This window comes from Plecotus auritus, assembly GCF_963455305.1.
Source record: "Plecotus auritus genome assembly, chromosome: 9".
Classification (NCBI taxonomy): domain Eukaryota; kingdom Metazoa; phylum Chordata; class Mammalia; order Chiroptera; family Vespertilionidae; genus Plecotus; species Plecotus auritus.
Window position 1 is genome coordinate 147,813,830 of NC_137783.1, and position 17,281 is coordinate 147,831,110.

The window sequence follows — 17,281 nt, forward strand, 5'->3', positions numbered from 1 at the left end:
ACCACAGTCTCCCGAGGATATGGAACTCGGAACCTTAGGGGTTCAACTGAAAGTGGAAGGCTGGCCTGGCCGGTGTGGCTCAGTGGTTGAGCATCAATCTATGAACCAGGAGGTCACTGTTTGATTCCCGGTCAGGGCACATGCCCAGGTTGCGGGCTCGATTCCCAGTAGGGGTCATGCAGAAGGCAGCTGATCAATGATGCTCTCTCATCATTGATCGATCTCTCTCTTTCTCTCTTCCTCTCTGAAATCAATAAAAATATATTTAAAAATAAGTGATCACTGTAGCCCTGGCCAGTGTTGCTCCGCAGTTAGAGTGTCAGCCGACACACCTAAGGGTCACAGGTTCATTTTCCCGTCAAGGGCATGTACCTTGGTTGCAGGTTCGATCCCCAGTAGGGGTCATGCAGAAGGCAGCCAATCAATGATTCTCTCTCATCATTGATGTTTCTATTCCTCTCTTCCTTCCTCTCTCTGAAATCAATACCACCCCCCCTTTTTAAAAAAAAAAAGAGTGGTAGGCTCTGTTTAAATGCAGACAATTAAAGGTGTTGACACAGAGGAAGACAAGGCAGGGCTGCTTTTAAAAAGATGGCAAGTTGTGCAAAAAAGAGAAGATACAAATGGGCCAGTGCTACTTGGAAAGGGTATATTTAACCGTTTCATTAACTAGGAACCATGGAAATAAGCACGGTCTTCTGAGCGAGGTTCTGCCGAGTCAGTGAGGCACACCAGGGGGACCATCGTAACAGCCTACCCCCAGTGAGGAGGGCTTGTCTAACTTTACCACACCCTGATTAGGAAGTCGGTCTTCCTAAACTCGTGCACTGACTTAAGCTCAGCCCGTGCTTGATTGCCTTGTTAAAGCCCTGAAAACAGAATTACAATTGAGCGCTGCACCGCCTCTGGCTGTGACCCCCGGAGCCCCTCCACCCCGGCCCCTAGCTGCATACACTTCCCTGTGGGGGGCGGGAGATGCAGTCTCCAATGTTCAGGAGTGTCTCTACCCCAGTTCCTTTGTCTCCCCAGCATCAGAGCTTTTCCAGATCTCATCCTCCCAACCAGTCTGCTTCCACCTGCTTCCCTTTCCAATCCACCCAGCACACTTGATACTGCCACCAGCTTCCCCTAAACCTCTGCTGTGACAATCGACACATCTGATGCAAGTAGGCTTACTTCTCACTAAGTTGTGATTTCCGCGCCCCCCCCCCAATATATTTTTATTGATTTGAGAGAGAGGAAGGGAGAAGGACAGAAAGATAGAAACATTAATGATGAGAGAGAATCATCAATCGGCATGCCCCCCCACTGGGGATCAATGTGCCCTGACAGGAATTGAACTTTGACCTCCTGGTTCATGGGTCCATGCTCAACCACTGAGCAACACTGACCCGGCTGAGTTGTGATTTTTAAGACCTTGTTCAGGCCTGGCTGGAGTGGCTCAAGTGATTGGGGTTGTCCCATGCATTAGAAGGTCACGATTCAATTCCCAGTCAGGGCACATGCCCGGGTTGCAGGTTTGTTCCTGGTCGGGGTGAATACGGGAGGCAGCTGATAGATGTTTCTCTCTCACGTTGATATTTTTCTCTCTCTCTCCCTCACTCCCTAAAATCAATTAAAACATTTAAAAAAGAAAACACCACCTTATTCGTTAGGGTGTCTGAGTCTTATATACACTCCTGTCTCAGGGATTAGCAGACTCTGGGAGAGAGGTGGGCAAAATTTGGGGTCCCACCCAATACTCAACCTAAACAATCGAATTCTCTTTTCTCAGTTTCATATACTAGAGTTCTCTGAGAGAAATGTGTTTCAAAAATCTCATTTGTTGCTTTCAAACAAATCTGATCTGATATACATACAATACTGCTTTCCCACCAATTCTCATTATTTTCAAGTACCCAAGGAAGAGTTCACAAAAATGAATATATGCTGGGTCATCATCAGGCAAGCTCAACACATCTCAAAGGACTGAAATAATGCAGTCTACTTAGGAATTGCAGTGGATTGACAGTTTATGTCCCTTCCAAATCCTCCACCCTGCCCCAAGGTGATGGTATGAGAAGGTAGGAACTTTGGGAGGTGATTAGGTAATGAGTGAACAGAGCTCCTTTGCCCCTGTCACTATGTGAGGACAGTGAGAAGCTGGCCATCTATACACCAGGAAGCAGGCTCTCACCCGACATCGAATCTGCTGGCACCGTGACCTTGGACTTCCCAGCTTCCAGACCATGAGAAATAAATTCTGTTCTTTATAAGACAGCTAGTCTATGGTACTGTTATAGCAGCCTGAAAAGACTAAGACAGGCATCTTCATGAAATTAAGCTAGAAATCAACACAAAGATAAATAGAAAATCCCCCAAACATTGGGAAGCAGTATACTTTCTAAAAAACTTTATGACGAAAAAAAGATACTACAATGAAAAAATTTTCAATATTTTAATATGTTTTTACCGATTTTTTTTTTTTTTTTTTTTTGAGAGAGAGAGAGAGAGGAAGGGAGAGGGAGAGATAGAAACATGGATGAGAGAGAAACACCAACATTGATCAGCTGCCTCCTGCACACTCCCTGCTGGGGATCAGCCCAAAACACGGGCATATGCTCTGACTGGGAATTGAATGGGTGACCTCCTGGTTCATGGGTTGATGCTCAACCAATGAGCTACACCATTTAATATTTTTACCTAAAGAATAAAAATTTGGCTTATCAAAACTTGTGGAATGCAACTAAAGGTGTGCTTAGAGGGAAACTTAAAGTCTTAAACACGTATATTGGAAAAGAAGAAAAGCTAAAAATCAATTAAGCATCTATCTCAAAAAACTAGAAAGAAGAACAACAAATAAAAAGTAGATGGAAGGAAAAAAATTAATGAAGCCCTAACCGGTTTGGCTCAGTGGACAGAGCATCAGCCTGCGGACTGAAGGGTCCCAGGTTCGATTCTAGTCAAGGGCATGTACCTTGGTTGCGGGCATATCCCCCGTAGGAGGTGTGCAGGAGGCAGCTGATCGATGTTTCTCTCTCATCGATGTTTCTAACTCTCTATCCCTCTCCCTTCCTCTCTGTGAAAAAAATCAATAAAATATATTAAAAAAATTAATGAAATAGAAAACAAATTATTACATAGGAAAAAAAAATTAATAAAGCCAAAAGTTGGTTCTCTGAAAAGATTAATACACTTGATAAACCCCTAGCAAGACCAGCAAGAAAAAGAAATAAAGCACAGTGACCAATATCAAATAATTGTAAAGGGGACATGAGCCACTTCACACTCATTAACTGAAAAGTTCGGGTGAACTGAATGAATTCCTAGACAGACACAAGAAACATAAAATAAGAAAAATCCTATTTCCTTGTAAGAAAATGAATCTGAAATTAAAGCCTTCTCACACACAAAAACAAGCCCTACACCAGCTTCTTCCAAAAACCTAAAGGAGAAGAACACCAATCTCACAGGAACTCTCCTGGGAACCCATGAGGAACACTTCCACCTTGTTTTATGCGACCAGCATAACCCTGACCAAACCCAACAAAAAGAATGGACTGTAAAGCACAGGGCTCGAAAATACGTACGGATATTTAGCATCAGAGACACTCAGCGTAGAAAAGTGCTGGATGCTACAGATCCATCACGATTCCATAGTTTCAATTATAATTTATTTGCAAGGCTACACTAATGTTTTTGCTTGACTCATTACAAGATACGTTTCTTAGTTCTCAATTAGGTTTTCAAGGAGGATGTAACAAAATAAGAATTTTGAGACTAGAAATTGTTTTTTAAAAAACTGAAATAAGTTCATTCCTAGTTAATTATAATAGAGGCGTAAAATTTTATTGGGCAAGTAGATAACATACATGTATTGAAACATAATACTTCTTCGGACCTCATTAGGCTTTCATATACTCATTTCTATTTAATTATAACTAAATCACCATCATTTATTGCCAAGTTGGAAACACTGTCAAATACATACTTTCAATAAAGGCAATTCAAAAAAAGTAAAATTACAGACCAATTTCTCATGAATGCAGATGAAATAATTCTAAAATATATTAACAACAACAAAAACAGTGAAAGAAGAATACACTGAGGTCAGGTTGGGATTATTACAGAATTTCAAAAAAATTTTTTTAAAGTTAAACCGCCACATAAAAGAAAAATCACTTGATACAAACTGATGGTCACCAGATGAGCAGGGAAGGCAGAGGGTGGAGGTGGGTGAAAAGGGGGAAGGGATTAATATGTATGAATTGCCAGTTATAAAAATAGTCATAAAGCATAGCATACGGAATATGGTCAATAATATTGTGGGAACTATGCATAGTACCAAATAGGTACTAGACTTATGGGGGAATATCACTCTGTAAGTTATATAAGTATCTAACCACTATACTGTACCCCTGAAACTAGTAATATTGAATGTCAACTGTAATTGAAAAATTTTAAAGTAAAAAAAAGTTAACATAATAATTTAATTCATTATTTTACAAATGCTTAGCAAATTAAAAATAGAGAATTTTCAAATTTGGATAAAAATATCTACAAAGAAGCTACATCAAATATCACTTGTAATGGTAAAATACAGAATGCTTTCCCTCTGATACTGGAAGCGACACAAGGAAACCTATTCTCATCACTTCCACTTAACACTGTACTGGAGACCTTAGCCAGTACAATAAGGCAAGAAAAAGAACAATGGGTATAGCACTGGTAAAGAAAAAAAAGGAAGTGTTGTTTGCAGACACAATGTGTACGCATAGAAAATACAAGAATTATTATTATAAATATATTTAGCAAGTGAATATCCAAAAAGTTCTATCTCTATATACCAATAATACACAACTGCATAATTTAATTCGTAAAGATATAATTTTTAATGGCATCAAAAATATCAAATACCTATGAATAAATTAAACACGTAAACATACACAGAAAACTGTAAAATACTAGGACATGTTAAAGAAGATCTAAATAAACGGTAGACTATATTGTGTTCATGGCTTATAAGACCAATATTAAAAAGATGTCAGTACTCCCCACATTGGTCTACAGATTTAATGCAATCTCAATTAAAATCCCAGCACATTTTCTGCGGAGAGACTGCCAAGTAGATCCTAAAATTTATCTGAAAACACAAAGGGTCAAGATTAGCTAGGTAATCATGAATCAGAGCAAAGCTGGAGGACTTAAATTACCAGCGATCAAGACTGACTAAATCTACAGTAAGTTAGACAGTGTGGCATTTGTGCAAAAACCACCAAAAGATCAAGGGCACAGGGGAGTCCAGAAACAGACTCTTACATTTACAGTGATTGATTTGTGACAGAGACGACACTGCAGCGCACCAGGGAAGGATGGTCTTCTTAATAAATTACGTGGTGTCATTTGGATATCCATATATTTCAGGTGGGGGAAGGATCTTGGCCCCTATCTCACACCATAAACAAAAATCAATTTCAGATGGATTATAGATCTAAATGTGACAGATAAAACAAGAAAGCTTTCACAGGAAAACACCTTCATGAACTTCATGATATCATGCAATGAACCAAGAGCATCAATTGGGCTACATTAAAATGAAAACTTATCAAAAGACACCACTGACAGAGTGAAGAGGCAAACACAAGAACGTAAAAGAAAATCTGCCATACATACATGCACTCAACACCCACCAGACAGCGAGAATGAAAGAACGGATGAGACCACGTACTAGAGAACCACCGATTGCTCAAACACTGCAGATGGTACAAACTGGTACCAACACCACTCGGGGCAGAGTGTACTGAGGCTGATCAAATGCACACCACTACTTGTCACTCCTCTGAACACACCTAATAGGAATGTATACAGATCTGCACCCAAAAAACAAGCAAGGATATTCAGGACAGCATTTGTAAAAACTAGAAACAACCCAGATACCCACACACAGTAGAAAGAATAAGTTATGATGGCCCTGGCTGGTGTGGCTCTCACATCAATGTTTCTCTCTCCTTCCTCCCTCTCTAAAACCAATTTTAAAAATAAACAAGTTATGGTATGTTCATTCATATATTGGGTTACTAGACAGCAGATGAGAATAAACAAAGCTACATAGGACAACATGGATGGATCTCACATACAATACTGAATGAAAGAATCAAGAAACAAAATATACATATTACTTTACTGCCTTTATATAAAGTCAAGAACATGCCAAAGCAATCATCACCAAAAGTCAAAAGTGGGCAGGCTGGCGTGGCTCAATGGTTGAACATCAACCTATGAACCAGGAGGTAACGGTTGGATTCCTGGTGAGGCCATATGCCCTGGTTGTGGGCTCCATCCCATGTGGATTGTGCAGGAGGCAGCAGATCAATGACTCTCTCACATCACTTGATGTTTCTATCTCTCTCTTCCCCTTCCTCTCTGAAATCAATAAAAATATTTAAAAAAAGAAAAAGTCAAGACCGTCATTTTCTACTGACATTTGTTTTATATATTGGGATTATGAATACAAGTTTCCTTGAAGAAAGTTTCTATGGTTTAAAAAAAATTGAAAACCACTGGAACAAATAAAATTAAAAATCCTTCCAAAAAAAGTGGGGGGGCATAGTTAGCTTTGGGGGACAATTACTGGGAGCAGGTAGGAGGGGCTTCTGGGAAGCTTGGTAATGTTCTGTTTCTTGATCTAGTGGTGGTTACAAGAGTGTGTTCACTCTGTGAAGAATTCAGAGATGTACACTTATGATATGTGAATTTTCCTGGTGTATGTTATATTCAAATTTTGAAGTATATACTTGCCTACATAATGTGCCAGGAGAACAAATGTACTTCTCTGATTCATATGCCTCCTATCTATCTACACTGTTAACCACCAAACAGGAGATAAATGCCAAGAAAGGGAAGCGTCCAGAGCACGTTTACTTGATGGTTCCCGTGTTTCTGAAGTGCTGGCCCCGGGCGCTTAGGTGTTGAGGTGACTGCGCGACACCATCTCTACTTAATGAGGCATTTCCAGGTTACCACACTGAGCAGTAGCTGGAAACAAATCATTGAGCAACTGTCTCACCCCACTGGTGTGACAACCCCCTGTACTGCACAAAACTCCGGTCCCTTCCCTGTTGTGTCCTTGTGCTCCTTTAAAAAAAACTAGCTCACCAAATAGGTAAGTATTTGACATACACCTCAGTATATGTACCTACCTCAAATTACATTAAAACAAATACAATCACACACACAAAACAACACAACTGAAAAGATTTACAAATACACTAAAATCTGGCAAGAGATAACATGACCAACCCTTTTAAGCTTCTGAATAAAATCTGACCTAAATAAAATTGGTAATTTAGAGGATTGGAATGAGAAAAAACTTAATGATTCTCTAATCAAAAAAAAAAGGAAATATTATAGCACTAACATTAAATTATTGCTGCTAAAAAAGAAATCCAAATGTTAGACTTATCAATCTTTCAGGACAGCTGACTAAAGCCAAGAAATGCATTAAAAGGCCAGTAATTATTCATTCACTAATTTAGCGCTGCAGACCCACCACGAGAGCATCAATGTGTGCCTATTCAGGGCTGCCTGAAAGCACCATCAAGGCAGCTCTTATGAATAAGTAAAACGGCACCTAGGCAGCTCATAAACACCCAAGTCACTTTCCTCTCTCCCACCAGCCTGTGCCTTTTACCTTACATTCCAGTTGCCATTTTCTCCCTTCACCTATCATTAAATCCTCATTCAGCTCCATAATAAACGGGTTTGAAACACTGGTCCAAACCTAACATACTTAAATGAACAACTGCAGCTTTAGAATTCTCATGTGCCAAGGAGAAAGTCCCAAAGGAATCAGTCCAGTCTTCTATTTCCTAGAACAAATTTCATTTACAACACGCAGGTGTCCTGATAAAGGTGGACTGTACAAGTATTTTCCTGTGAAACCAATCCTATTTGTCCCCTCAATTTGATACAATCCATGGGAAATACCCATTTAACAAGAAATGGCTGAAGGCGAGCGATCAAAAGGCACCACATAGCTTGATTGTTCCAAGGTCCTTTTTCAAACACTTGGGAGCACCACCCCAAATCCAGTTCCTCCTGCCGCCCCGAAGAAAGGAACGAGAGAAATGAGGTGTTTTCACATGACTTCAGAGGGGCAGAACCTTTTTTCCTGAGAAGTTTAATCCTCAGGACCTGGCTCTATAGCTCTTACAAATACCAGAACCCCATCAACTCACAAATGGTCAGGCAAAGTACTCATCTAAAAATACCAACACCATCAAGATGACCTCACAGAAATGACACCACTTAGTAGACACCGATCTGTAAAGCTGCAGGGGAGGGAAGAGCATCTGTACCTGCGGAAGTGCAGTGTTGAGCTGCCTCTGCAAGGAATCTCTTTCATGGCCAACCTCGTGTAATTTCCCCTGGGTTAACGCCAGTGTCTCCTGAGTCTCTCTCAGCGTCTCCAGAAGGCGGTCCTTCTCCTCCAGCATGGACACCATCAACTGTTCAAAATGCGAATCTGCATCTGGCTGCGAAGGCGAGCCTGACCCATGGCTCCCACCTCCTCCTGGGGGGCCTTCTGCTTCACTGATGGTTGGCATCACCTCGCACATCATCTTGAAAGAAAAGACCCAGACTACAGTCAGCAAGTGCAAAGTAAGGCCTCTCACAAAGTTGCAACTGTACAGCTACCTGTTGTTAATAAACGAAAGGCGGACAGCCTCATTCTCAGATCTGAACATGACAAACTGGGAAAACACACACATGCAAACCCCAAGGTGAAGACATTAACAGACAATGATCCATAAAGGACATAAAGAGCAAACCCTTGGTATTTTGTTTGCAAAGCTGTATTTTCTAGATGTTGAAAACACGTGTGCTTCTGTAACCTTTTTTTTTTTTTCCTATTTCCCGGTAGGGGAAAGAAAGTCGGAGCACACAGCCAGTAAAACCGACAAGTACAAATCCACCAGGCATCTTACAGGAATGTGTGCAGTCAGCTCCTGGGAAGGACTGACGGCTCCCTGAATTCTTGGGCTGGATTTGGGGAGCACTAAAAGGACTGGATTCCTTAGGGGCTGGGAAACATGTTTTTCAATGGCTGCAATGGTTGGTCCGACAATCTAACTTACGTAAGTTACCAGACCAAAAAAAAAAAAAAAATTCCACAATGGAAATATAGCAGGTCGATACAGCCGTGACGGCTAGGAAAGAAAAGTGAAAGGTGAGATTATGAGAGGCTATTAAGTGTCTCAAATATAACGACGGGGCCAGGGAAAGGAGGGCCGGTGCCCAAAGCTGCCGGCGGTATTCCCGGCTCGGCAGACCCCCGAGAGGGAGATGCCCAAGACCACGCACCAGACGGTCATCACGACCTCTCCACGCTCACACTCGCACCAGGTGCTGCAGATCCCCGGGCCCCGGGGTGCTGAGAACCGTTTTCAACGGGAGCTCAGCCCGAATCGGTGTTTCTCGCGGCCACAGGTGTTTGCCTTTCGCGCTCGGAGCTGGGATCACCGGGGCGCTGGGGGCATGGGAGGGGGTGGCGCGCAGTGCCTAGAGCTCGTCCCTTGGGGCGCGGGCGGGGAACGCATCCTCCCGGGGTCCCGCCGGGGTTCCAGCGGGCGCCCGCAGGGCTCTCCCACCGACCCCGCGCCGCGGGCCCCGCCCCCAGTTCCCGCCCTGCGCCCCCCGGAGCGCGCCCTTCCCGCGAGGCTGACATTAATCGGCAGCGGTGCCGTCCCGGGGAGGGGCTGGCTCCCGGGACCCCGCTCCGCCCGAGCCTGCCTCAGTCTCCTGCTCCCTTACCTTGCTCGCCGGCGGGAGCAGGCGAGGAGGCTCCGCGGCGGTTCCCGGGCGGCCGCTCGCTCCGGGCGAGCTCGGGGCCCGACGAAGGCAGCCCGCGCCCGCGCGCGCCCCGCGCCCGCGCCCCCGGGCCCGCCGCCCCCAGTCACTAAGGCCGGCCCGCGGCCGGACACTGGCGGAGCACGGGAGGAGCGGGCCCGGCTGCGCGTCGCCGGCGTCAACGTGCCCGACGTCGGGCGCGTCGGCGTAGCGTCAGCGCCGAGCGCCGCCGGACCGGTCCGCCCCGCCCCGGGGAGGGGCGTTGAGCAAGAACCGTGGCGGCCGAGAGCGCAAGCGCCGCCTCCTCAGGTGGGGCAGTCTGCGCCTCCCGGGCGCCGATTGGGTGGGCGCTGCCGGAGCCCCGCCCCCACAGGCCCCGCCCAGGTCGGGGTCGCCTCCCCAGAGTCGTGGCTCGAGGTTCGGGTCCTGACAGCATCTTGCACCTCCCGGCTGCCCCCAAATCTCTTACTGTGTGAGGGCTCCAAAGTCATTATCGAGCGTCTACTCTGTATCAGACTGAGCCAGACACTTCCCAACGTCACGTCTCCACACCTTGCTGGGGAGAGCGCGCGGGCGGAAGTCACCTGCTGGCAGGTCCGAGCCCGCGGCGTCGCTTCCGGAGCCTGCGCGGAACCGATCCTTACCGGACTCCGAAGGACGCGGTTTCTACGCATGACCCATTGGCCTCGCTTTACCTGCTGTGGTCGGAGAGGCAGAGATGGGCAGCGTTGGAAGTCGAGTCCCCAGGCGCTGTGTGGTGAATGCAGGCTTTGGAGCCAGGCGCACCTGGTTGGGCTCCCGCAGATACTTCTGGCGGTGTGCGCTTCTCGCAGTGTGCGCCTGAGTCTGACTCAGGAGAACCTGTCTGGGATTCAGAGCCTTATCTCTAGGATGGGAAGAAGATCCAGAACTACCCCAGGGCTTTCCTAATAAGTAGAACATCTGCAAAGAGCAACCAGATGAGAACCTGGCTGGGAGGCACTCTGCAAATGATGGTCATTTTTATCCTTATTCATATTCCTATTTCAGCCTTACTCAAACCTTTTTAAACACCAGCTCTGTGCCGAGTCCTGTGCTAGATCCTGCAGGTACAGATATTGATAAATACACCTTTAATACATGAAAGCAGATGCTCCTCCTCAGGGTTTGACTCTTGGAGCACGAACTTTTCACAAACCAGAATGTAAGGGCATGTTGCCAGGCGCCACGGGCCATCGTCTGGCTATTTGTGATGAGGCAGCCAGGAGTCCCTGAATTACCCAAGTCTAAATAAAGGCAATATGGGGGGCAGTGAACCCTACCCAGGCTGATTCCTTGACTCCCCCAGATTGCTACCTCAGATGGGCTTTCTTAACTCCCAGAGTCCAGGACACACCTCTTTATTCTTCATGTATTCATTCATTCAATAAATATTTATTGAGTGACTGCATATAAACATGAATTTGCACCCCTAACCCAGGGTCTGGAACAGAGGAAAGTCTTCAGCTCTCCTTACATGTACCAGCTTAATTCATCCAGCCCATATTTGCACCATGCTCATAAAGTACCTGTCTCCCAAGAAATCAGGGAAAAATAAATACCTAGCAGGAGAGAGAGCATGATCACAAAGGTGGTTTTCCCACAGCGAGGCTTATCCATTGCACTCCAGATGTGCTGACCCCTGCGATTTCCCCAAATGTAGGAAGCTTGACTGTATAACTTGTGGTACTGGAGGCAGGACTGCGAACATGCTCTCCTCTGGGGGAGGCGGGGGGAAGAAATTGGAAAGATACCCAAGTTTAGTTCAATGGGGTGGAATGTTCATTCATTTTATAAATATTTTTAGGGCCCTATGTGCCAGGTGTGGCCTACGTTTGGGGAACACAGAGCTAAGACATCACTTCCCCCCAGTTTAGAGCCTGGAGGGGAGAAGAAAAACAGAGTATTGCAATGTCTGTCTTATAAACGATGTGTGACTGGTGCAGAGGGGCCACAGAAGGAGGATCCAACTCTCCAGATGGCATCATGGGGGCTTCACAGAGATCTGAGCTGGGTCTCAAAGGATGAGCAGTTTTCCAAGCAGAGAAGGGAGAAGCCCATTTGGTATAGCTCCAGTAAAGTGAGATGCAAGCTTTCACTCATATTCATTCATTCATTCATTCATTCATTCATTCATTCCATTCCCCCAGATTGCAAATTCAGTAAGAGAAAGTTGTAAACAAGCTAAATGGCCAACAAAAAGGGATTGGTTAAATCATTTTCTTTCCAAATGACAGAAAGTGTGATGACATTCTCAGTCATGTTTTGATAACTATCTAATCACAGGCAAAATTCTATATCCTGTTTGTGGTGGTAGTTACAGGACTATACATGTTTGTCAAACCTCACACAACTGTACACTAATATGTAAAGTATGCCCTAATTTTTAAAAGTGGGAAAAACCTTTTTAAAAAAGCAAGTTACAAACAAGTATATACAGAGTGAGTCCAAATTCGAAAAAGAAAGCAGGCTGTGTTTAGATGAAGCATGTATGATATAAACTTGATCTCTCACACAAAAAGCTCTAGAATGTTATTAATCAAGTGATAGAATTGTGATAAAATGGGTTTGTTTTTTTTATTTCAGAGAGAGAGGGAGAGGAGAGAGAGAGAAACATCAATGATGAGAATCATCAATCAGCTGCTTCCTGCACGCCCCCTACTGGGGATTGAGCCTGCCACCAAGGACATGTGCCCTGATTGGAAATTGAACTATGATCTCCTGGTTCATAGGTTGATGCTCAACCACCAAGCCACACCAGCTGGGCAACAAAATAAGTTTTACGTGAAACAAAATGAAATTTTAAGCCTCAAATTTGTAAAAGAAAAACATACACATCCATACATGGAAATATTAGTGTTGTACATTTCTCTGTATAAACATATGTTTTCCTGCAGAGGGACACATCAGAATGTTGGCAGTGGTTGTCTGAGTGGGGCGTGGGTAATTTTCATGTCTTTCTTTGTGCTAGTCTGTACTTCCTAGATACTTTATGGTGAATGTGCACTACTTTTATGGGGGGGGGGCACAAATCTTATTTTAATAAAACCTAGGCAAGAATGAACCATGGAGAATAGCTCAGGAAGCTAAAATTACTTTCAGATGCAGTTATCTGTACCACCCAACTAAACTGTTTCCCAGAAGTATTCATCTGAACAACATTGTAGAGATTGGGTGGCATCCTTGTAAGCCTGTCAGGAAAACAATGAACATGGGAAATGCTTTGGCTCCAATTCTTCTAAAGTTTCGATAAAGAAAATAAGGTAATATGGGTGGGGAGGGGGTAGACAGTTTATTACTATGCCTAGGGTTGTGTCTTCACAAATGTGCCACCAGCCTCGGCTCCGGATAATGTAGTTAGTTGTCAACCTTGAGCATGACCCAAGCTGCCTCTCCTTTCTAGAGATGCAAGCAACCCAAGGAATCCTGTGAGATCAGAGTATCACAGAGATCTGGGTGTGTCTCAAACCCCCAAGAATATGTAAGAACCTAATGTATGGGTGCTGTGACAAGCAGCCAGAAGGTCTGGGCTGGAAGAGCTGCGTGGGAGGATGGTGGGACATAGGACCCTCCCTTTTGGAGGAAGAAACTAAGCCCAGAGATGCAAAAGGGATTTTCCCACTGGCACCCAGCCAGGTTGGGGCAGAGATGGGACTGGAGCTTTGAATGAACCAGGGCTGTTGGTTCCTGAGTCCACCCTGCTTGGATTTTCCATGTACCCCTGTTAAGGTGGGAGGTCAGTAAACGAGGAGACAGGGAAAGAAAGCAAGTGCTTTGCTTGTTCATCTCATTTAATTCTTAAAGTAACTCCCCAGATGGGTTCCTATATCTTCCCATTTTGCAGATGAGGAAACTGAGGTCCAAGTGGCCGATAAGCAGGGAGATCGATCATCAGTCCAATTGTTCCAGGCTCCTTAGTAGTTCGATTTCTCGTGGTCAACCAATTAACTGAAATTTTGACCCATCAATGAGCCAGCCTGGTTGGTAGGAGCTTGGCTGGTGTGTGTCAGTCCCTAAGAGCAGGGACGAGAAAATCACATTTGCAGAGCATTTTACAGAAAACCCTTTACCCCTGTAACCTCACTCAATCCCACATCCTTTGACAGGTGCCGCCAAGAGATTAGATAGCCTGCCTGACGCCCATGATTTGGTCAAAGCTCTGCCTGGAATGCAGGAATGGCTCCAGAGCCAGTGTTCCTGATGCTACATCAAAAGGGGTCCCCTGACCCCAAAGCTGGGGACAAAACCCCTTGACCCGTGCGGGCCCACCAAGGTACCGCCACCAATGCCCACTGAGGGTCCACACTGCCTCCCAGCTGCCCAGCCTAAAATGCTCCCCATTGTCCCAACAAATGCCAGGCACAGAGAGTCCCAGCTCTGGGAGTACCTCACAGCCTCCCACAAAGGGATGAAGATTTATGTCCCCTTCACCTATATAATTAGGTTTTAAAATCAGGTCATAAGCTTCCTGCAACTTGATATTCTGGATTTCATTGAGTTCATCAGATAGTGCCATCTAACAAAAATACTCAGCTATTACAGGGAGATGAGCCCACGGGCAGTTCAAACTCTCTGAGAGCTGGGCGCTCTTCCCTTAACCTTGACCTTGGGCAAGGCATGTAACCCATACTAACCCTCAACCTCACCTGTCAGATGGGGACAATAAAGACGAACTTGCAAGCTGGGACGTTGAAATGAGAGTAACCGCCCTTCTTGTCCAGTCACCATTTCCCTCTTTGAAAGTCACTTTCACACAGTGGTTACTAACATAGACTCTGGAGCTGGGTGGCCTGGTTCAAATGTTGGCTCTGCTTCTTTTGGCCATGGCTGCGTACTCTTAGGCAAGTTGGTTGACCTCTCTGGGTCTCAGCTTCCTCATTCCTAAAGCAAGGATCCTAGCACCGCCTCATAGGCTGGCTGTGAGGGCTAAGTGAATGGGGAAGAGCTCCCCTGTAAGAGCCCTATTATCACCATCTCCCCTCTTCCCCCCCCCCCCCCCCCCCCCCCCGAGAATCTGGATTACTTCCTACTTCTTTGCTCCGACAGGCTGAGAGAGGGCGGGGCCTGTTCTCATCACTGCCATCCAACGGGCCTAGCAGGTCTTCTGAGGTTTTCCTCTGAAATAAGATAGAGGAAAAAATAAATACCTAGAGATGCTGCTACCCACAGGTTGGGAACCGCTGCTGTAGAGCCTAAGACCATCGGAAAACACAGATATTTACGTTACGATTCATTAACAGTAGCAAAATTACAGTTATGAAGTAGCAATAAAAATAATTTTATGGTTGGGGGCCACCACAACAGGAGGAACTGTAGTAAAGGGTCGCGGCATTAGAAAGGTTGAGAACCACTGCCTTAGTCGGACATCCTTAGTGCTGCCGCGGAGGCAGGAGAGGCTCGAGAGGCTCCCGCCACCGCCACTGCGCTGGCCAACCATAAGCCGGCTTCTGGCTGAGCGGCACTCCCCAGTGGGACCACACTGACCACCAGGGGGCAGCTCCTACGTTGAGCGTCTGTCCCCTGGTGGTCAGTGCGCATCATAGCTACCGGTCATTCCTGGTTGTTACGCTGTTAGGGTCAATTTGCCTATTACAATTTTATTACATAGGATGAGTTGATCCCCAATAAGTCTAGTACTCACGTGGCACCATCCATAGTTATTACAATATCATTGACTATCTTCCCTGTGCTGTACTTTATATCCCTGCGACTGCTTTGTAACTATGTGGAATTATCTTTAAAATTTTAAGTGATTTTCATTTGGCATTTATCTATTGTAATTCTCTGGAGAATTAAACTTACCAACCAACATGAAGAGGTTACTGGTTGGAAGGGACCCACGGATCAAGTCAAAAGCAAGGGCAGGAAGTGCGGTCACGTGGAGCTGCAGGATGAGGGTTAATTTCGGGAACTGGGACCAAAGCACGGGGAACAGACCCAGATGCAGTGGGACCAGGCTTGCCCTGGTTGTGGCTGCTCTCGGCCCCGCCTCTGCCAATGGGGAGTCGTCCTGGCAAATAAATATCAGTGAGTTTATGCACACAGTTTACTTCACGGTGAGTGGTCTGCTCAGGAATAAGCAAAGTACTTACATTGGCAACTCTGTGTAGTTCCGTGTGGAGCTTTTAGGCTTGCCCATAGCTGTACGTGTTCCGTGATTGGAATCCCACTCCATCACACTTGCTGGCATTTCCAGTACGTTTTTTGTTTGTTTGTTTGTTTTAGATTTTCTCAACATTTTATTGTTTTTTTAAGTTTCTGAAATACAAGTCAAAGCACATTTTTGTACGACAGCATGTTAACAAGCTTTACATTCTCTTCCCTACAGGATGACTGGATATGAGGTCTTTAAAACTTCCTTTTCAAAACAACACGTTTTATGGAGGGAAATCCCTCATTAAAAGAATACATGGGTGCGCAGGCTACCATGTTTAATTATTTTAGTGCTTATGAACGCCAATCTTGGAACAGCAGCCCCGCCTACGGAAAATTTGTTCTCTGAAATATATTAAGTATTCCTCCTCCCACAAAAATAAATGAAATGCATTTGAAAAAATGGCAATTTTTGGTGCAGGCCTCTGAGTGAGCTTGGAAAACGAGTTAGGATGTGCTTTGACTGTACAGAAGGAACCTTCTAGAATCCACCTAAAAACATCTGGCAGAACAGTTGGCCCGAGGCTACTGGGGTTGTTCCGCCTCAGAGGGGGGCATAGGGGGCCTGGAAGAGTGCCCAAGTCTCACAGTAGCCACAGAATCACTTACTCAAATTAGCCAAAATCCTGTCTGGACTATACAACGCTAGCAGAACCCTCTCAGCAGTCACTCGGTGCCTGGAAAGCAGATTGTAAGCTTAGAACAAATATCTCAGCAGGAACAATATTCCAAAGGTTTATAAAACTTTGGAGGTGAAAAAACACTTCATCCTTCATAGATGATGTCTGTGCTCAAGCACTCTGTTCCCAGGACACGGGAGACAACCACGTAACATTCACAATGAGAATAAATCCAAGCTGCTTGCCCTCAGCTTAGTGCTTAGGGTGTTGGCTGTGGCCTGAAGGGTCTCAGGTTCAATTCTTGATCAAGGGCACATACCTGGGTTGCAGGTAAGATCCCCGGCCCTGGTCAGGGCACGTGCCAGAGGATGTGTCTCTCTCACATTGATGTTTCTCCCTCCCTCCCTCCCTCTCTCTCTAAAAATCAATGGGAAAAATATCCGTAGAAGGATATGAATCATCTTCAGGTTACCCTGGCTGCCCCCAGCACATTGCTACAGCCTCACATGGTCCTTAGCATCTGGATCAGCCCGCTCTCCGTTAACAGCGGCCATGTGTGGGGGAGTACGGCCAGTTTGATGGGCAGCATTCACATGCGCACCTCTTCCCAGAAGGGCTTTTACAGTCTCATGATCCCAGCCAGCGGAAGCAGCAATATGAAG

The 17,281-nt window shown here is 45.3% G+C and overlaps 2 protein-coding genes across 15 annotated transcripts in view; both read right to left on the reverse strand.

The window, feature by feature from the left end:
• The window catches only part of PPFIA1 (PTPRF interacting protein alpha 1), a 58,606-nt gene extending 48,681 nt beyond the window's left edge, over positions 1-9,925 (reverse strand). For all 13 annotated transcript variants that reach the window (XM_080642881.1, XM_080642879.1, XM_080642890.1 and 10 more), the window contains exons 1-2: positions 9,793-9,925; positions 8,337-8,600 (exon numbers count right to left, since the gene is read on the reverse strand). In XM_080642881.1, the coding sequence (XP_080499007.1) occupies positions 8,337-8,600 (264 nt within the window). In that variant the 5' untranslated portion in view covers positions 9,793-9,925. The remainder of the gene's footprint in view (positions 1-8,336; positions 8,601-9,792) is intronic.
• Positions 9,926-13,620: 3,695 nt separating this feature from the next.
• Positions 13,621-17,281, reverse strand: part of FADD (Fas associated via death domain) — a 33,053-nt gene continuing 29,392 nt past the window's right edge. The window contains exons 5-7 of one of the 2 annotated variants that reach the window (XR_013959106.1): positions 15,939-16,104; positions 15,649-15,856; positions 14,863-14,963 (exon numbers count right to left, since the gene is read on the reverse strand). The gene's annotated coding sequence lies outside the window, so the exon portion shown is untranslated. Of the gene's footprint in view, positions 15,857-15,938; positions 16,105-17,281 lie in introns of both variants that reach the window. The other variant, XR_013959105.1, reaches the window with a different exon arrangement.